This window comes from Octopus bimaculoides, chromosome 13 (assembly GCF_046866305.1).
Source record: "Octopus bimaculoides isolate indiv1 chromosome 13, ASM4686630v1, whole genome shotgun sequence".
Classification (NCBI taxonomy): Eukaryota; Metazoa; Mollusca; class Cephalopoda; order Octopoda; family Octopodidae; genus Octopus; species Octopus bimaculoides.
The window spans coordinates 60123423-60145177 of record NC_142940.1 but is presented as its reverse complement, the minus strand read 5'-3'; the positions used below and the strand labels follow the sequence as shown (position 1 = coordinate 60145177).

At 34.7% G+C, this 21755-nt stretch overlaps 4 protein-coding genes across 8 annotated transcripts; 2 read left to right on the top strand and 2 right to left on the bottom strand.

Moving 5' to 3' along the window:
• Positions 1 to 1164: 1164 nt before the first annotated feature.
• On the bottom strand, positions 1165 to 4986 carry LOC149132925 (uncharacterized). Its single transcript, XM_089361897.1, has 2 exons — positions 4499 to 4986; positions 1165 to 3172 (listed from the first exon to the last, which is right to left on the bottom strand). Exon 2 carries the CDS (start codon positions 2792 to 2794, stop codon positions 1853 to 1855), a length of 942 nt encoding a protein of 313 aa, XP_089218023.1. The 5' UTR covers positions 2795 to 3172; positions 4499 to 4986; the 3' UTR covers positions 1165 to 1852.
• A 1448-nt stretch (positions 4987 to 6434) lies between these two features.
• LOC106867227 (uncharacterized) lies at positions 6435 to 12714 on the bottom strand. 5 transcript variants are annotated; one of them, XM_089361904.1, is made up of 3 exons: positions 12593 to 12714; positions 10141 to 10220; positions 6435 to 9106 (listed from the first exon to the last, which is right to left on the bottom strand). In XM_089361904.1, the coding sequence occupies exon 3, from the start codon at positions 8713 to 8715 to the stop codon at positions 7975 to 7977; it is 741 nt and encodes a 246-aa protein (XP_089218030.1). In that variant the 5' UTR covers positions 8716 to 9106; positions 10141 to 10220; positions 12593 to 12714; the 3' UTR covers positions 6435 to 7974. The 5 variants fall into 5 exon arrangements, with proteins under 5 accessions (XP_089218030.1, XP_089218029.1, XP_089218027.1 ...); XM_089361903.1 differs by lacking the exon at positions 12593 to 12714 and adding an exon at positions 11838 to 12196; XM_089361901.1 differs by lacking the exon at positions 12593 to 12714 and adding an exon at positions 10446 to 11831.
• LOC106867223 (uncharacterized) lies at positions 12286 to 21639 on the top strand. The gene is made up of 3 exons (XM_014912033.3): positions 12286 to 12370; positions 13445 to 15416; positions 19782 to 21639. The coding sequence occupies exon 2, from the start codon at positions 13904 to 13906 to the stop codon at positions 15344 to 15346; it is 1443 nt and encodes a 480-aa protein (XP_014767519.2). The 5' UTR covers positions 12286 to 12370; positions 13445 to 13903; the 3' UTR covers positions 15347 to 15416; positions 19782 to 21639.
• On the top strand, positions 20069 to 21639 carry LOC106867224 (uncharacterized). Its single transcript, XM_014912034.3, has one exon. It carries the CDS (start codon positions 20069 to 20071, stop codon positions 21362 to 21364), a length of 1296 nt encoding a protein of 431 aa, XP_014767520.1. The 3' UTR covers positions 21365 to 21639.
• Positions 21640 to 21755: the final 116 nt, after the last annotated feature.

The window sequence follows — 21755 nt, the reverse complement described above, 5'->3', positions numbered from 1 at the left end:
TATATATATATATACACATATATATATATATACATACATACATACAACACTGCCATCAAGTTCCACAAAATATTTCATCATCACCACCATATTTATTTCTATGAAATTATCTTTTGCCATTCTCTCCCTCATAATTACCAAACAAAAGGTATTGCTGACTTGAATTATGAAACCCCCTTTTGTTGAGTATTAATTTGTCAAAAGAGCTTTATTTGTAACACGACTAGCAAACCCACCCATCCTTTGGATGGTTTAAGTTGCTTTACTGGTATTTTTTTCACCAAATAACTGAACTACCAAGAAGGGTTATGAGTAGCACAGCAATCTATGTGTCCGATTAACCTAAGAACAGAAAACCAAATTAAAGACAGGTTATTGTGGAGGTCACTGCACTTTAATGATCACAGAACATATGTTTGCAAGCGCTGCAAAGTAGAACTACTGAAGTGTTTTGGAAGTAAATTACGGATAATGGCTATAAAATATGGTTGTTTTACATGAAAGCGAAATTTCTTGTCAGAAACAGCCACGTAAATGGTGTTAGGAGATGGAAGGAAGACATTGAAACTTCCTCTCTGCAAGTTTATTTTATTCAACAGCAAAGGGAGCTATTTTTCTGGTAAGTTCAAAAATGGCAATATAATACATACTTGAAAAAGAAGAGTTAAAAGAATGTATTTGCTATGTGCTTACAGTGTAAGACCAGTCTGAAAGTGACTTCAGGTAATGAAAAATGGAAGACATGAAGTGTTTGGCTTGAGTTCATGAATACTGTTTTGAATCTTTAATAGTTCAGTGAAAAGATGTTGCATTCGAAATATCATGATGTATGCGTAAATAAGCATCCTTAAAGTGAAACAACACATTGGTAGGTAAACAAAGGTATCAACAATTAGAAGAGAGGGAAGGGAACATTACCTTTCAAGTAACTCGGAATAGGTAAAGGTAAGCTTGGCAAAGTTTAATGCAGTTTAAATATGGAGATTAAGATTGTTTGGTATTGGATATTCCTTGTGTTCAATGTACGAAGGCAATTTAATCACTGTTGCAGGTTGACGGTCAAAATAAATGAATAGACAAAATCCTTTTAATTTTATAATATTCTCAAACCAAGTAATAATATGCAATTACAACAAACAAATATTAACAGGTGAACAATTGAAATAAATAGGATAAAATTCTTTCACTTTTATTATATTCTCTAATCAAGTAATAATACACAATTACAACATATAAATAAATAAATAATACACCCATGTCAACCTCTCCTTCATTGGACACTAAACTCTGCTTGTGAAGACCCGTTGGGGCAAGTGAAATCGAAATAGTAATTGAACCAAATTCGATGATTGGCACCTGTGCCAGTGGAGCGCTAACAGCACCGTCCGAACGTGATCATTGCTAGAGCAGCTGTCTGGCTTCCGTGCCAGTGGCATGTAAATAGCGCTATTTGAGTGTGATTGTTACCAGCGTCGCCTTACTGGCTACGTAAAAAAGCATTCGAGCGAGGTTGTTGCCAGTGCCGCTGGACTGACTCCTGTGCAGGTGGCATGTAAAAAAGACCATTTTGAGCATGGCCGTTGCCAGTACCGCCTGACTGTAAAAGCACCCACTACACTCTCGGAGTGGTTGGCATTAGGAAGGGCATCCAACTGTAGAAACTCTGCCAGATCAGATTGGAGCCTGGTGCAGCCATCTGGTTCGCTGGTCTTCAGTCAAATCGTACATAATATTCCCAAAGAATGTACATAACATGCATATAAGTATGATAGGAGTGTCTGCTTTCATATGAATATATGAAACGTTTTAGTGAGAATGATTACTGGAAAAATCAATGATGTGTTTTTGTTTCTCATGTAGGAATACATGTGTGATTAGTTAAATCATCATGCTGAGGGAATGATTTATCACAGATATTACAGTGATGCAGTCTTGAAGCTGTATGAATACTTTTGTGCTTAGCTAGATAATTTCTGCGAGAGAATGCTTTACCACAAATATCACAATGATATGGCTTTTCTTTAGTGTGAATACGTTTGTGAACAGTTACATCAGTACTCTGAGCAAATGCTTTACCACAGATATCACAAGGATACGGTTTTTCTCCTGTATGAATGCGAATATGTCCCTTTAAAACATTACTTTGAACAAATGCTTTACCACAAACACCACAATGGAATCGTTTTTCTCCAGTATGAATGCGTTTATGATCAGTTAAGGCACTATTTCGAGGGAATGACTTACCACAGGTATCACACTGATATGGTTTCTCTCCTGTATGAATGTGTTTGTGAGCAGTTAGCTTATCATTTCGAGAGAATGATTTGTCACAGACATCACAGTGATAGGGCTTTTCTCCTGTATGAATACGTTTGTGTTTAATTAGCTGATTATTTTGATTGAATGATCTACCACAAAAATCACACTGATATGGTTTTTCTCCAGTATGAATGCGTTTATGATCAGCTAAATTATTACGTTTGGAGAATGATTTACTACACATATCACACTGATATGGTTTCTCTCCTGTGTGAATACGTCTGTGTGTGGTTAAAATATCTCTACGTGTAAATGATTGACCACAGATATCACATTTATATGGTTTCTCTCCTGTATGAACACGTTTGTGAGTGGTTAATTCATCAGTTCGAGAGAATGATCTACCACAGATATCACAGTGATATGGTTTCTCTCCTGTATGTATACGTATATGAGTAGTAAGATGACCTTTTGTAGTGAATAACTTTTTACAGATATCACATTCATATGAAGACTTTCCTAATTTTTTGGCCATTTCTGAAGGATAAAAATGTAAATCAATCTTCTAACTCATTTTATTATCATTTTTCTTATTTCTCCACACTTGCTTTTCTTTTTATAAATTATTTTTAACAAGTATTCCTTCAATTATATTCCCATCAACTGCAGTCTTTACCAATATCTGAAGATGATGTAAAGTAATTTATAAATATATTTATTTAGAATGCAGAATTTTTTTCTCATTCCAGACAGTGACCTTCCAGACAGAGACTGAAAAAATTTGCCATACTTCCTCAGATTTATACAAGTATCATATTTCTTATATAGAATCTTCCTTTATCTTTAAAAGCTGATAAATATTGATGATGCTTCTGATGTAAAATAATATTTTGATACCAGTTTCATCAAGGACCTGAAATGATAGAGAAACAGAATAAGATGTAAAGAATAGTTAAACAGTACAGCGTGAACAACAAAAAATTTATATTTCTATGGTGATAAGGTGCAGAATATAACTGAATCTATCCAAAGTATCACAACATTATATCAGACATAACAGAGCAGAGATATACATATCGTCATGATGTTCATCGTTGTTTAAAAATTGTAAATAGGATCACATAATTTACAGTTGTCCCACTGAATGCTATGGCCGACATAGAGGCAATAATAATAGCAAAAAGTAATATGGACTATCCAGGAAATGGTGAAATAGTTTGGGTTCTAAATGGATGATCAGATAAAAAAAAAAATGTTTACCCATAAAACTACTACCAATTCAAAATAGGACTAGAAACATTTCCTGACATTGAAAGAAAAAGATGACCACGGGGGAATCTTTCATTTAATAAACTGTTGGATTACGCAATGAAGATTACAGAAAGAATTCTAGCAAGAAACTAAACATAAACGCAATGCACTTTGGAATTGTATCAACGAAGTACTAATACTGTCTTGTAGTGACAAAACTGAGAAGTATCTAGCCATGAATTAGTCCCTATACCTAGGGTTCATAGTTGTGGTCTGGTGAACATCGAAGACATTTGGAATAGATGAATAATGCCTTGTGAGAGCTACACAAACGATGTATAGGGATAAAGTCAGCAAAATAAGATTTAACAAAAGAGTATAGCTATGAATTCAGATGGGAGTGCACCAGGACTCTCTCTTCAGTTTCTGTTCATTATAGTTCTCTAAGCCCTAACAAAAAACTTTAAGGCCAGCTGCTAAGGGGTACCCGCTTATTCTGATACTCTATTCCCTTTCAAGCATGGAAACAATCGACAGACATTAGAATGAAGTTAACAAAAATTAATGTATGAGTAAATAGAAAACCCTATTCCCATCGATATAATTACCAGAGAATATAGAAAATGAGTGGGTGCGATTTCTGTGCGGTGTACGAGGTGTAGCTATGGATGGAAAAGAAATCTACAGAGTTAAAATTTCAAAAATGAAATGAAATATTGAGAATGCTGGAGTTTCAGAATAGCTAACAGTACTGCATGGGGAAGAAAATTGAGGGAAGGGGTAAATAAAAAAGAAAACGTATATATATATATCTATAAACTGAAATTAAAATGAAACTTCTTCCAGAATCGTAATTTCCGCAGTCTGAAATACAGGAATGCCAAAAAGAATCGCCTTCCAATTCTTTGCCCCCTTTTCTTCTCGATGTGGTATTCCGAAACTCCGCTTGAAAATATTTTATGTAGTTTTGAATACTATAAATACTCACTGATGTTTTCTTTACATAATGTTAATTCACTTGACTTAACAATATGACATCTTTGGAAATTGTTGTAGCAGACATTTGGTGGGAAACAGCGAAACCAGGGAAAGAATGCAATTAACATAAAATAGAAAAGGAGAATCTGGATACACTCAGATATTTATTGTTAACCACAGTTTCGTAATCATTCCGATTGATAGCCCGGTGTAAAGACTTCAACTTGCTCTGCATTTCAAGTTACCACCCGGTCATCTAAAGTCGATTTCAAATTACCGCTAGGGCTAGCCTGGCCCCCAATTTCAAATTATACTTGCGTTGTTCGCATTTCTCCCTTTCTGATTTCGCTAAAATGATAATCTCTAACGCTTACAGCAGATGAAGATTTGTTAAACATATTCAAGAATATAAACTTATGTGAAAATAAAAAAAAAAAAAAAACATCGCATTTTTAAACATAACCTAATATGTTTGTGTTGACTTAAAATTAAAATTTGAAAATCATGATTCTGAGTCGGCAATTTTTAAAAGCAAAAACAATGAAATTTCACCCTCCATCACCAACCCACCCCAAATTTTAAGATGAGAAACTGATTTGGATAAGAGAATTTATAACTTCAAATTTATGAAGTATAATTACCAACATTTTGTATAACATGCATATATACTATGGAAAGCCACAATGTTTACTAATGGTAACTCCAGAATTCTGGATACCCAAACGCCCTGCACAAAGTACCCCTACCTTGACTTGTAATGTTTGCTTAGACCCCAAAGTACAACATGGACTGACAAATTTCTGCCAGAACAAATTTAAGAATGAAGTATCCCAAATAACTTTAATTCACCATTTTCCAAACAATAAAGCTTTAATACACGTGTGAAATTTAAAATGCTGTTCATTAATACTGAGAAATAATTAGCTAAATTGGATAGAAACAGTTTACCCTGATGAAACTACCTGAAAGGTTTTGGAGCTAACAAATTTCTTTCTCAATAATTAATAATATACTTAAAAATCTCAAATTATCCGATAATGAATGATTGTTGATTACTTTAGCTTACTAAAGAAACACATTTTGAATGCGGCCATGTTGGAGCACTGCCTTCAATCAAGCAAATCAAATCCAGGACTTATTCTTTGTAAGCCTAGCACTTATTCTATCTCTTTTGCCAAACTGCTAGGTTACAGGGACATAAACATACATACCAGCATCGGTTGTCAAGTGATGGGGGTGGACAAACACACACATACATATATAAATATGGGACGAGCTTCTTTCAGTTTCCATCTAACAAATCCACTCACAAGGCTTTGGTCGGCCCAAGGCTATAGTAGAAGACACTTGCCCAAGTTGACACACAGTGGGACTGGTAAAGATGATGATGAATGAGAAATGTTGTCTATCCAAATTATTTTTCACACGATGCTAACAGCATTCACCAAAAGAAATAAGATTTCCAGTAATTCAGTTATTCTGTTTCTAAAAATTGCAGGGCTATCTTATATACACAGATACTGTGTTAAGTTGTTTGTTCTTGATATGAATAGCATATAAGTTTCTATATAACAATATGTGTTTGAAATGTATGTGAAATGATGATTATCACATTTTAACATTATCTGAAAATGGGAACTATCTTGTCCTTAGACAGCCTCTAACTTGGCTCTCATCAACCTATATCACATTTCCACTACAAAGCCACCAACATCACCATTTCATCTACAATATCATCCTATTATTTACATCTCATTCACATCAGATCATATCTTCTATCAAATAGTGTCAATAAATTAAATAGCTTTAAAGTAAAGAATCGGTGAAAATCAGTTTAGAAAATGTGCAGCTTTCATCATACATTGATCCAGTTAGCAAGTTATGTGCAGAATTTATAGCAGAGACTTGATTAGATGTTCCAAATATAAAATAAGAGAAGAAGAATATAAGAGAAAACCAACTTTATTTAGATTTCAAATTGTTATGAATATTCACAAAGATTGGTGCAGTCCGAACCCTGGAATTTGAGATTTACAGTTGAAATGACAAAATGTTTGAGAAAATGTGCTCCAATACATTCCAGCATTAACAATCAACATAAAAACATGGACAACGATAATAAAAAAAAATTGCTCCACCAATTTTTGCTTTTATGTAAAGACCACAGTGACAAGAATGAAAATTAAGTTTCACCATAAAGTCACAAAGTCCATGCCAGGCAAAAAAACTATAAATGTTACTAACAGAACTAGTTCCTTAATGAAATAAATATTATATATAAAAAACAAGAATATACATAACACACATAAAATATGAATTTACCATCAAGATGTACAGGGTGGAATGGGTAAATTGTCACCATTTTATATTTTTAATTTCACACATTGTTTGCTTTTGTCAATTATACAGTATAGTAGGGTCAGTTGGGCACAGCCTGTGAGAAAAATAGTGCCATGATGCAATTCATTCTGCTAGAAATTTCAGAAGCTCCAATAATAACAGTTCAGAGTGTTTGGGTGTCAATCTGAAGACATGTACTGAGAATGATAAAATCACATCCAGTCAACATGATGGTACTTGGAGTGATCACTAGTGATGATGACATTATGCCTCCATTCGTCTTCCCACATGGCCTCAGACTCAACATGGAGGCTTACATCAAGTGCTTGGAGGAGGTAGTGCTGCTCTGGGTCAAGAGGGTAGGTGCTGAAAAACCTTATGTCTGGCAACAGGACTCCACACTACGCTACACAAGAAGAAAACCCAGTCAAGGCTCTAAGACTGCAACCCTCTTGATTATTTATGATGCACAGTTGAGTGAGAGACCAACAAAACTCCTTGTAACACCAAAGATGAACTGAAGGCAAGGATTATGGCAGCATTCGCCAACTTAAACAAGGAGACTATCCAGAAGAGTTGCAGGAGATTCCAAAGTCATCTGGAGGTCATGGCTGAAGCTAAAGGCGACTTTATTGAATAAATTTACTCTTTAGTATATCAAGATATTTTTGTATAATTTTGGTATGTTAAAATGAGATGTCAGTGTTACGTTCGTTTTGTGTAATTTAGCCAACAATATATTCACCGCACCCTATATATGATTATAATATGAAATATTTTGGTTCATTAATTCATTATTACTTAGTTGTCACTTTGTCCATGTTCTGAGTTCAAACTTCACCAAGAGTGACTTTGCTTCTCATCCTTTCAAGGTTGATAAAATAAGTACCAGTTGAACACTGGGGTTAATGTCATCAACCAGCCCCACAAGACTTTCAGGCTTATTCTTATACTAGGAAGAATTGTTTGGTTGTCATGCTTTGGTATGAACATACATGTATATGAGAGAAATACCACAAACATCACTGAGTTGGTTTCTTTCATGCAATACAGATGTGAAGAGTTAAGTCTACTAAGAGAATGGTTTAAACAACTATTAGTGATATAGTTTTCTTGATGCCACTACTTTTGTGCTTAGTTGACCTATTATTGAGAAAAGGACTTACCACTTATATCAAGTGTTATCAATGCTTTTTTCCCAGAATGAGTTCGTTTGTGTCCCTTTAAAACATTACTTTGATTGAAAGCTTTACCACAGATATCACAAGGAAATCGTTTTTCTCCAGTATGAATGCGTTTGTGTGCAGTTAACTGACCATTTCGGGGGAATGATTTACCACAGCTATCACACTGATATGGTTTCTCTCCCGTATGCATGTGTTTGTGTGCAGTTAACTCATCATTTCGAGAGAATGATTTGTTACAGATGTCACAGTGATAGGGCTTTTCTCCAGTATGAATACGTTTGTGCTTAATTAGCTGATTATTTTGATTGAATGATCTACCACAGAAATCACAATGATATGGTTTTTCTCCAGTATGAATGCGTTTGTGATCAGTTAAGTTAGTACTTTTAGCAAATGACTTACTGCACATATCACAGTGATAAGGTTTCTCTCCTGTATGAATACGTCTGTGTGTAGTTAAAATATCTTTACGAATGAACGACTGACCACAGATATCACAATGATATGGCTTCTCTCCTGTATGAAGACGTTTGTGAATAGTTAACTCACCACTTTGACTGAATGATTTCCCACAGATATCACAGTGATAAGGTCTCTCTCCTGTATGAATACGTATATGAGTAGTAAGATGATACTGTTTAGTGAATGACTTGTTACAGATATCACATACATATAAAGACTTTCCTAAATTTTTTGCCATCTCTTAAGGATTAAAAAAAAAATCCATCTTTTAACTCATTTCATCATCATTTTTCTTCTCTCTACAATATATGAATGTTTCTTATTTTCTGTTTTTATAATTTATTTCTCACAAATATTCCCTCTGCTGTGTCCATCAACTGTGATCAATGCAGCAAAGTCCTTTATAAATATATTTAAGTCCACTTAAAACATAAAATTATCTCCTACTCATTCTAGACAGCGACATACACAAATGTTGCTAATAATCTCATCCAGGGGATACATTTCACCTTAATTCACCAGGTTTACATAAACCTGGTTACATTCGTTCTGTATAACATTTTCCATTGTCTCAAAAAGATAAGTACCGATGATGTGAATAACTTTTAATGTCAGCAAGAGCTAGCACCCTGAAAAGATAAGAGAAACTGTATGAGATGGAGAAGACTGACATAGTAGAGATTCTACAGCAGAAATTTTATTTCATTTCTTTAAATTGTAGAAGTAAACATTTATCTAAACAACTGAAGTTCTGCACATCACTACATTTTTACATGTATACATATCAGAGTAGAGAATACATATTGAGTTGGCATGGATTAGGTTTGACCAGAGTTAGTAAACCAGAGAGCTACACTAGGCTCCGGTTGTCTCTTTTGGCTTGGTTTCTACAGCTAAGTGCCCTTCCTAACACCAACTACTTTACATAATGTACTGGGTGTCTTTTACATGTCACTGGCACGAAAAACGTATAGCTGTAAGCTCTTCCTGAAAAAAAAAACCTTTTAGTTGTCTACGTGTATTTATATTATAGTTCATAAATAAATATATATATTTGATATCGTACATAAACATATACAGATTGTCCGTCATTTATGGTCACTAGTAGCTATGACCGACCAGTAATTAAAGGGGCAACAAGGAGTGTCCACGAAATGGACAAATTGTTGATGTTCCGGACGGAAGATTGGATTAAAAAATGTGTACTCACAAAATTACTAACGATTTAAGCTAAGGTTTAGAAACTATGTAGGGCTAGTTTCTGAAAGAATGGAGATGACTACGAGGAAATCTTTCAAGTAATAAAGGTTTTAATCGTTACAAAATAATAATACATATTGACATGCTTAAAATATCTGGCAGAGTTTGGTATGGACAAATCACAGACTTTTTATATCTGAATCTATACTAGAATTGGAAAAGAAATTGGCAGCATGGAAACAAAGCCCTGAATCGAGAGACGTCGAAGTGAATTTATCAAAGGTTAAAGTATTAGCAAATAGGAAAGATTGCTCACATTAAGGGAATGGTCGTGCTTGGTATGTATAGAAAGGGTGAGTAGGAATTTTGTCCATTGTACCCACTGTAGTTCTAGAGGCACGAGATGTACCAGTGGAAGAAAAATATAAAAGAAAATGGAAATTTAAACACTATAAATACTTACTTCTTTTTCTTTTATATATCATTGATAAAGTCGATTAACATGAGAGGAAAAACTTCGCCGGAAATAGTTGCAGAGGATTGCTTAACGGAAGAAACAAAAATTAAGAAAGATATTTATAAACATAAAGATGGACAAATTTAGAGATTTATTGTTAACCAAAGTTTCGTAATCATTCAGCTGATTTTGGCAAGCGCTGTATAACAGATAAAAAGTAATAAATAAATAATATTTTAATGCAGTATGGCCAGGATGTGTTCTTGGGCTAAACAACAATGAAGGAATAATGAAACGGTCAACGTGCTTACACAACTTCCAATAAATTGTGGTCTTAATTTCCCTCAAATTACACCGTCCCGTCTTGTCATAGAGGAGTTATAGTTGATTATGTATAGCAGGATATAATCCTACAAAAAAAACTGAATTGTCTTGGTTGGAATATATTTTATCAAATGTCCGCTATGTCGGGCTAACCTAGGGCTGATAAATACTGGCTTTTCGGACTCTGATGGTTCGAGACACCTGATTGTCTACGCTAATTTACACTGTTGTACAGACACCTGTATTTCATTAGTTATATAAATTTAATGTTTCATTAGAAGTGTCTTGACCATAGGGACTATCACTGGTATGGGAAAATCAGTGATCTAGAATAGCGTTGGAACCACAGGTGCTGGAGAATTAATGGTGTTCTTGTAAATATTTCTAATTTGAACAGAGTTCTGAAATATTTTTGGAGAAGGGCTTAGTCAATAACGTTGTAGCATCGATTAGAATCTATAAAGGTATAATCACACCTGGTTCTGTCTTCATTCTTCATACCCCCCACCCACCTTTCTCTCTATCCGGCCGGGTAACCTTGTACTTCCTCTACAGCAAGACACTTGTTTCTGTCTCACTATAACCTTTCATCATGCGACACAAAAATCACCTCCTAGAATGCCCCTCCCCTCTTGAAAGTTATTATTTTTTTGTCTTGCAAGTTACTTGGTGACCCTGTCAGAGCAGGTGCCACTTAAAAGCACCCAGTCCACACTGTAAAGTGGTTGGCATTTGAAAAGGCATCCAGCTGTAAAAACCTTGCCAAAACTGACCTCGCCTGTGCTTGTACCACATAAAAAGCCCACTAAGTCCACTCTGCTGAGTGGTTGGTGTTAGGAAAGGCATCCAGCTGTAAAAATCCTGCCAAAACAGTCACAGAAGTCTGGTGCAGGCTTCTACTTGGCCAGCTCTTGTGAAACCATCCCACCCATGCTAGCATGGAAGGCAGATGTTAGAAAATGATGATGATGATAAAGTATGAAGCTCCATTTGCTAATCACTTTGTTATTGTATAGACAAGAGATTAATGTGGAAGGATTTTCAGGTTTGCACATTGATATCTGTGGCTCTAAACCACCCCCAAAATGGGAATTTCTGTTTTCAGCCATTTTCTGGAGATGAAAATTGGTATTTTACATTTCTAAACTCACTATCGGGTGTATTTTCAGGATATATATATATAGATCTATATAGTTTCAACTTAGTGATAAGAAGTTATTCTTGTTGAAAAATTGGAAAAAAAACACCTAATTTTTCACTATCCCATTTTTAGTCCCACTATTGCACAAGAAAACAAGCATTTCACTAAGTGAATTCATGTGTTCTGCTAAGATTTCAAACCTTACTGTAAGATTAGAGAAGATAGAATGATCACCAACTGTTGCTATTAAATAATCGCTGCCTAAACTTAAAATTTCTTTTAAAATAGACACCAAGATGTGGATTTTCGCAAATTTTGGTTGGCGTTTTTTCTTCATTGCCTGAGTTAAAAGAATTGATCTTTAGGTCCTTGTTGAATTTCACTAGAATAACCCTATACCCATTTCTTCTCTTATTGTAAATCCAGGAATACAAATCTCAAGACTGAACGGTATAATCTGGGGGAAATTTGACTGCTATTTCTAGCAGATCGTACAAGTACGTAGAGGTTCCATTGCTCCTACGTAGTTGTTTCTTCCCAGAAAAGCCATAACTGAGTAGACCTGGCTAAATAATACTAATTGTTAACATAATAACTACGAAACTACGTGTAATTACGAATCTCTAAGTGTATACATATTTCCTTTTAGATTTATGATAATGTTTTCCAAGATTTTTATACTTCCGCCCAGCATCTACCATAAGAATTTCCGGCGAAGAACTTTCTCTCATGTTAAAAGAATTTCTCAAAGAAAATACAAAGATAAAAGAAGTGAGTATCGGTAGTGGATATAAAATAGTTTCGGAATAATTGTTATTTCCTCATGGAGAAGGAAAACGGTAAAGAATTTTGGTATACTACGACAGTACGCTAAAATTTCTCTCAGAATCGTGATTTCCTTTGTATGAAAAGTAATTCTAGAAAAGAAAAAAAAAATGGGGAGGCGAGGACTTTCGGAATAGTCGTCATTAATAAAATGGAATTTTTCTTTACTTCTATTTTCAACATTTTGTACAATCCTGCAATGCTAAATAGTTGCAATTCGCGACGATCTTCAGGTTTTAGTCCTATAAATTCATAGGGGTAAAACTGAAACTAAGCCATATGAGAGAAAATGTAAAAATAGGATTGGTTTTCTGATTAAGCGAAACGAATGTAAAAATGCTTGGAAGTTACTAATTAACTGTAATTAACTAGAAGTATATTAATTTAATGTTTTTCGGTTAAATGTTTACAAATGCATTTTTAATAAATTTCTAAAAATGTTTCTCGACAGGAATTGACGCTTAGCGGTGTTTTCTTTTTTGCTCTTTATGTTCTGAGTTCGAACTCCGTCGTAGTCGGTTTTGCTTGTCATCTTCTCGGGACTATAAACACAAGTGTTGTTTATATTATTATTGCTGTTGTTTTTGAGGTCGGATTATTTATTGATCTATTTATTATATATATTGCTAATTAAGACTGTTTACAATACAACCAATTTGTAACGTGTTTATAGAAGTTTTGCAATCTGATCATTATTTTATTCATAAGCTTCTCGAAGTTACTTTGTTGCATTTTTAGTACCTAAAACCAAAGATCGGATGAACCGCTTTTGCTAATTCCCCCCCCCCCCAATATGTTGTAAAATATCGTAGCCCCTCCCCTCAATCGCACCCTTTGAGTAACTTCCACTCTTTTAATGGATATATTTTTCTTCTTTCCTATATTTCGTCATATCATAATATTCCATATTCTGAAGCACTTGTTATATAGTTCTGGTCAAGGTTCACTTCTGCAATTTATCATTACAGAAACGAAATAAATTATCCTTTTTATCTTATACTGCTTTTCTTATTATTTCAGGATCCTTACTGAAGCTGGCATATAAAAAAAAAAGTGTTTTCATATCAGAAACATCATCAATATTTACTATCTTTTCAAGACTCAAGGACGATGTTATGCAGAACAAATATAACCATGTTTATATAAGTCTTGTGAATTATGGTGAAAGGTTTCTTCTGGGTGAGATTATTTGCAACATTCTCTCCCCTACCTGTCCCTTGCTGACCGACATCGCCAAGTCTCTCATTTACTACAAGACACCTACTTCTGTCTGGAATGAGTACATAATAATTTGCATTGTAAATAGATTAATTTATAAAGGACTTTGCAGTATAGATCACAGTTAGCAGATATATAGCACAAAGAATTTTTGTTAGAAATAAATCATAGGAAGGAAAACAAAATAAATATTCATATCTTGTGGTGAGAAAAGAAAAGTTATTATATAAGTTAAAAGATTGATATTTTTTTCCTGAAGAGATGGCAAAAACCTTAGACAAAGCTTCGTATGAGTGCAGTATATGTAAAAAGTCTTTAGCTTCAAAAGGTAATCTAACTTCTCACATACGTATTCATACAGGAGAGAGACCATATCACTGTGGTGTCTGTAGCAAAACTTTCTATCGAAGTGGTGAGTTAACTATTCATAAACGTGTTCATACAGGAGAGAAACCATATCAATGTGATATCTGTGGTCAATCATTCACCCGTAAAGATATTTTAACTACACACAAACGTATTCACACAGGAGAGAAACCATATCAATGTGATATGTGCAGTAAATCATTCTCCAGAAGTACTAACTTAACTGATCATAAACGCATTCATACTGGAGAAAAGCCATATCATTGTGATTTCTGTGGTAAATCATTCAATCAAAGCAATCAGCTAATTAAACACAAACGTATTCATACAGGAGAAAAACCTTATCACTGTGATGTCTGTGACAAATCATTCTCTCGAAACGATGAGTTAACTGCTCACAAACACGTTCATACAGGAGAAAAACCATATCAATGTGATATCTGTGGTAAATCATTCCTTCAAAATAGTGCCTTGACTGGACACAAGCGTATTCATACTGGAGAAAAACGATTTCATTGTGATGTTTGTGGGAAAGCATTCTCACAGAGTACTGCTGTGACAATACACAAACTTATTCATACCAGAGAAAGACCATATCGCTGTGATATCTGTGGTAAATCATTCATTCGAAGTAAAGATTTAAAGGGACATAAAAACATTCATTCTGGAGAAAAACCATATCATTGTGATATCTGTGGTAAATCGTTCACACAGAGTAATGCTTTAACTTATCACAAACGTATTCATACTGGAGAAACACCATATCAGTGTGATATCTGTGGTAAATCATTCTCTAGAAATAATTCCTTGAGTGGTCATAAACGTATTCATACTGGAGAAAAACCATATCATTGTGACATCTGTGGTAAATCATTCTCTCAAAGTACTGCTGTAACTGTACATAAACGTATTCATACAGGAGAGAAGCCATATAATTGTGATATCTGTGGTAAATCATTTTCTCGAAGTAATTCCTTGACTGATCACAAACGCATTCATACCGGAGACAAACCATTTCATTGTGATGTGTGTGGTAAATCATTCTCGCGAAGTAATTCCTTAGCTGAGCACAAGCGCATTCATACTGGAGAAAATCCATTTTGTGATATCTGTGGTAAATCCTTCTCCCAAAGTACTGCTGTAACTGTTCACAAGCGTATTCATACTGGAGAAAAACCATATCATTGTGAGATCTGTGGAAAATCATTCTCCTACAGTAAGCTATTAACTAAGCACAAATGTATTCATATGGGGGAAAAACTATATTACTGCAATATCTGTGCTAAATCCTTCTCTCAACCTGGTGATTTAGCTGTTCACATCTGTAAGCTTACATGAGAGAAAGAACTTCATTCTGATATTTGTGACTGTGATAGGTGAGAGACTAAAAATAATAAAAAGAAACAAAGTACAGTATTTCATCATACTATTAAGTTGCTGGATAAATTTGTTCATTTCTTTCCTGTATTCTTTCAATTAACATGAAAAATATTTTTATCATAATGTTTTCTTGTTTATATGTAGCTCTTTTCTTCCTGTACAATTTTCATTTATTATTTCCCAAGTTTGAACAAAATTTATCTCTTTTCAGATGATGATGGAATGCCAGTTCCATCATCCTAATTGGCATTCCATTATATGATGATGAAATGCCAATTAGAAAAAAAAAATGAGTGTTTTTAATTTCTACTTTTATTTGCATTCAATTAAGACTCCAAAGCTGCCTGAGCCATTCAAGACATTTGTGGTGTGTACTGAAAAGACACTATTACTGAAAGAACTTCACAGAAATAGTTTCCATTCTTCAAAGAGGGGAAATCCAACCACAAAAGCCATTTGTGTTCTGGATGACATATTTAATTCAAATGAGAATTGATTGAATGAGCTCATCCATGTGAATCTACTAGTGGATTTTGCATAATTTTCTTTAGAGTATAACACTCTTCTCTTGCAAGTACAAACCCACATCCTCCTCTGGTGCATGATTTAAGGCCAACTGAAACTTAGTATTTTTTGAGATTTTGTAAATTGATCTAGAAATATTTTCTTTGAGGATTTTTTTGAAGTTAATTAAACTTTAAGTAATTCTTTGTTAGGCGATTTTTGAGATTTCTTTTAAAAAATTTCTCAGAAACATTTCATCCTATCTTGTCTTTTTCTTAATTGCTTTTAACTCTTTATTCATTGATTTATAGCGAAAATTATTTCCACGTCATTCATTAGCCATTAAAAGTGTACCATTACACTGAATATAAAATCAATTCGTGCTGAATTGATGCTGGCAGCGAAAACGAATACATCTCTTTTAACTACTCTTAATTTATTTATTCATAATATTTCATCCTCCTCCTCTACCTTCCTAACCTCTTCTACTACGCTGTTGTCTTATAATACTTCCTTCTATATTTATTATAATAATATTTGTCTAGATATTGTTACTTCCGTCTGGCAACTACCATAACCGTTTCCGGCAAAGAATTTTCTCTCATGTCAGTCGAATTTATCAAAGAGAATATAAAGATAATAGAAATGTGTATTTATAGTGGTTAGGGTTAGGGTTTCGGAATAACTCTTATTTCTTCGTGGTAAAGAAAAAGGGGCATTTTTTCCCTACATTCTACGATAGTCCGCCAAAATTTCTATCAGAATCGTAATTTCCTTTGTCTCAAACACAGTAATTCTAGAAAAGAAAAAAAAAAAAATGGGGAGTGGGGAACTTTTGGGATAGCTATCGGTAATAAAATGGAATTTCGTTTTTTTCCCCTTTTATTTTCGGCATCTTATAAAATTCTGCATTGCTAAACAGTTTTTAATCACGATGATTATTCGCTTTTAGGTGCATAAACTCGCATTAATAAAACAGACTAAACAATGCGAGAGTAAATTCAATTCAAAAACAGGTTTATAAATACTTGATTATTACTAGAAAAACGGGTACTATTCAAGATGAGTGCTCCCGGTGCGCGTACCCGCGCATCCGCCCTAGCTAGTCGTAACTAGTCGATCCAATGAGGATTCTTTTCTAAACAAAGTAAATAATTTTTTTACACAAAGTATTATTTACTTTGTTTTAAAATAATTATTTACTTTGTTTAGAAAAAAATCCTCATGCATGTTTTGCGCATTCGCGCTAGATAGTCGCTGTAGGATCGATTAGTCACGACTAGCTAGCGCGGCTGCGCAAGTACGCGAATGCGCGCACCAGGACCGATCTTCTTGAATAGTATCGAAAAAAAACCAATATGAAATTTCATGAAAGTTGCTTATTAAATAGAAATGTATTCATTTAAAGGTAGAGATGGACTATATGTAATCTGAACCTTTCCCCCCCTTATTTATTAATTTTTTTTACGGAGGCGGGGTATACCCAGATTACATATACTCCATCTCCACCCATTTAAATGTTTACATATTTATTATTATAACTTAATTGGAATGTTTCCAGACAGGATGCAGGCTTGTAGCATCGTTACCGTACCGTGAGAATGGTAAGAGGTATATTTTCCGGCTCTTCCTGATCTGAATAGAAATTCTGTTAAAGAGCAGAGAAAGAGAGAGAGAGAGAGATCTCAGGCTGGAGCGGACGAAAAAAAAGTGACGTCATGACCGGAAGAGAAGGGAAATCATCTCAGTCGAAGAACTGCTGTCTTTGAGTCGTCTCTCTCTCTCTCTCTCCTCTCTCCTGAAGAAGACTTTGAACGTTGATCGGACGCGTGGAGGGAATTTCAAAGGGATGCCAATTTCTGGCCAGTGGCTGGTGTAGTGTGCGCGAAGCTACATGTCTTCTTCCCAGGTTAGGGCATTCTTATTTTTGCTGCTTTCGGCTCGCAGATCTCTTCTGTTGCTGCCACAGATTTTGAAATTTTAAAATTAAGTGAAGTCTTCAATTTCGGTTTATTGATGTCATTTTTCACTCTGAATCCGATTTTGTTTTATTCATTTGCGATCTCTTCTGTTGCTATCTCAGATTTCAATTCTTTTAATTTCCTTTTTCTTTAAGTGCCCATTTTCTGAACGTTTGTATAGTTGACATTCGAAAATCCAATTCCTTCAGATTTCCGACATGAATTTTGGATCGCATTTTCAAATCTACCTTGTTGGTACACAATTGTTTTCTGGGGGCGCCGTTTATGTTTTGACGCCCATTCCTTCTCGTTTTATCATTTATTTGTTGCTGTATAGTCCCATTATTGGATTCAGCAGAGAAAAGAGGTGGCGTAAAATGTAAACATCGTGCGTTGTCGATCGCAGAGAAAATGGAAATGCTAAAAAAACTTAGCTGCATGTCTGTGCGAACCATTTGTGAAACATACGATATATAACCATACAAAATCCGGCACTCCTCAGGTCCGGAGGTTGCTAGATTTTTGAATGTCAACCTGTACCACCTCATTTTTGTCATTTTTCTCCTGTTTTTTTTTCTATTTTCGAATATTAACCGTAACTGTTCTGTCACAGTTACTCTTTTCATTATTTTGAAGTGTGTATTTTCCTGAACCGGTTTCATACTTTCAAAAGAAGGAAGTTACCCAAGAAGAAAATTATAATTAAATCTGATTTTTATTGTCAATAGTTTATGTATACACATACAAATTTTGAGTTAAAAATTTCCAGTCATATGGATGTTATAGCATAAAATATGGTGATTGGGGTCCAACTGGACTCCATTGGTCTTCTGTGAAATTTTTTTTTCTGTTCTTTTTTCAGATATTCTGACAAACTATAAGTCAATTTTCTTCATATTTGTACTGGTATAAATCAATATACTCAATAATCAGGAGATTAAGTGGGCTATCTGGGTTTACCTGTGAAGCTGGCTTCTGTGACTGAATTCCCTGATCGTATCTCAGTGAGGTTGCTGCAGCTGCCAGGGTGACTAAGAAGATAAAGTGTAAGTGTTGACACAGAACAATGCATGTGGTATTGCAGCAGTGGTGACAGCAGACACCAGTAGGATGAAGAGGCAGGTGGCAAATAGTGAGATGGACTTTTAAGAGACAATGCTTTAGGTGTCAGGGTCTGCACGTGGTCAGACTGTTAGGAACTGAAACTTGAAGTGATGTCTTATGGACATGACCAGCACCTGCCAAATGGCACGCTATTGCAGACAGGGAAATAGAAAAAGGGAACTGCTGTGCTTGTAACTCCCCCAACACCCTATTAGAGGCACACCTTTTGTTGCTGATGGGTGCAAGCCCTGGTCAATATGGGTTGCAACAACAAACCTGGTAACCATAAAAATGGTTGAGAGCTGGAGTGGGAAAAGTAACCTCAGTGGAGTGGATGGTAGGGAGGTTAAATGCAGGGGTCTCAGTGAAATTGAGCTGTAAGTACAAGGAGCATTGATGAAGCTACAAGTGATTGCATTCCATGAGATACTGGACAGTATTGACATGGAAAGGGACATGATTGGTTGGCAGTGTTGTGAATATGGAGCAGAGGAAGGAGGCTGGTAGGTGCAACAGGTTGCCTTCAAAGAGATTGAAGAGAAGGGCTGGTTTGACAGCAGACAATGGACAGTGGAGTACTTTTGCAAAGACAAACTCACCTTGAAAAGAGAGGGGTTCTCGGATAGAGGAGGATATTTTGATACCATGGGAAGAGGAAATGAAGAATGGTGTGCTACTGATGATAGCTTTAGTGCAACCGACAAAGAACAGTTGGACTGCCATGAGTTGAGCAAATACATGTAATTTGTCATTAAAGAAACGAAATAAATTTATACAGTTTAATTATCCTCTGTATCTTATACTGTTTTTCTTTGCTATTTCAGGGTCCTTACTGAAGCTTGCATAAAAGAATTTTTTTTATATCTGAAGTGTCATCAATATTTACCATTCTTTCATGACTGAAGGACAATGTTATGCAGAACAAATATGACTGTTTATCTAAATCTTGTGAATTATGGTGAAAGGTTTCTTCTGTGTGAGATTATTAGCAACACTTGTATAATTCACTGTCTGCAATGAATACAATATCGTTTTGCATTGTAAGTAGAGCAAGAGACATACATATCATCGTGTGAGAAGAAAAGTTATTGTTTAATGAGTTAAACAAGAGATGGCGAAAAAATTAGCAAAATCTTCATATGAATGTGATATCTGTAAAAAGTCGTTTGCTTCAAAATATTATCTAACTATTCATATACGTCTTCATACAGGGGAGAAACCATATCACTGTAGTATCTGTGGTAAATCTTTCTATCGAAATAGTGACTTAACAATTCATGTTCGTGTTCATACAGGAGAGAAACCATATCAGTGTGATATCTGTGGCAGATCCTTCACTCGTAATGATGTTTTAACTATACACAAACGTATTCACACAGGAGAGAAACCTTACCAGTGTGATATGTGTAGTAAGTCATTTCCCAATAGTACTAACCTGACCGATCACAAACGCATTCATACTGGAGAAAAACCATTTAAGTGCGATTTCTGTAGTAAATCATTCAATCAAAGCAATCAGCTAATTAAACACAAGCGTATTCATACAGGAGAAAAGCCATATCACTGTAATATCTGTGACAAATCATTCTCTCGAAATGATGAGTTAACTGCTCACAAATATGTTCATACAGGAGAAAAACCTTATCAATGTGATATCTGTGGTAGATCATTCCTTCAAAATAGTGCCTTGACTGGACATAAACGTACTCACACTGGAGAAAAACCATTTCATTGTGATATCTGTGGTAAATCATTTTCTCGAAGTACTAACTTAGCTGGACACAAACGCATTCATACTCAAGAAAAACGATTTAATTGTGATATCTGTGGTAAAGCATTCTTACACAATATTTCCTTAACTGGTCACAAACGTATTCACACCGGAGAAAAACCATATCATTGTGATATCTGTAATAAAGCGTTTATTCGTAGTAACGATTTAAGAAGACATAAAAATATTCATACTGGTGAAAAACCATATCATTGTGATGTCTGTGGTAAATCATTCTCTCAAAGTAAGACCTTGACTGATCACAAACGTATTCATACTGGAGAAAAACTATATCATTGTGATATCTGTGGTAAAGCATTGTCCACAAATCATTCATTGACTGATCACAAACGTATTCATACTGGAGAAAAACCATATCATTGTGATATCTGTGGTAAATCGTTTACTATACGTAATTCCTTGGTAAGCCATCTACGCATTCATACAGGAGAAAAACCATATCATTGTGATATCTGTGGTAAAGCATTCTCTCAACATACTGCTGTAACTGTTCACAAACGTGTTCATACTAGAGAAAAGCCATATCATTGTGATATCTGTGGTAAATCTTTTTCCCAAAGTGCTACTGTAACTGTTCACAAACGTATTCATACAGGAGAAAAGCCATATCCATGATATATCTGTGGAAAATCATTCTCCTACATTAAGCTATTAGCTAAGCACAAATGTTTTCACATGGGGAAAAATCATATTACTGTAATATCTGTGGTAAATCTTTCTCTCCATCTGATAATTTGGCTATTCACGTCTGTAAGTTTACATGAGAGAAAGAACTTCGTTCTGAGAGGTGGGAGACTAAAAAAATCTCTTAACTCTTTGCATTGATAAACAATTGTGACCCTAAATAATAATAAAAAGAAACAAATAAAATACAGTATTTCATCATACTATTAAGTTGTTGGATAAATTTGTTCATTTCTTTCCTGTATTCTTTCAATTAACATGAAAAATATTTTTATCATAATGTTTTCTTGTTTATTTGTAGCTCTTTTCTTCCTGTACAATT

Coding starts and splice junctions, on each gene's coding strand:
- LOC106867223 (XM_014912033.3), top strand. CDS start 13,904: ATGGCAAAAACCTTAGACAAAGCTTCGTATGAGTGCAGTATATGTAAA.
- LOC106867227 (XM_089361904.1), bottom strand. CDS start 8,715: ATGGCAAAAAATTTAGGAAAGTCTTTATATGTATGTGATATCTGTAAC.
- LOC149132925 (XM_089361897.1), bottom strand. CDS start 2,794: ATGGCCAAAAAATTAGGAAAGTCTTCATATGAATGTGATATCTGTAAA.
- LOC106867224 (XM_014912034.3), top strand. CDS start 20,069: ATGGCGAAAAAATTAGCAAAATCTTCATATGAATGTGATATCTGTAAA.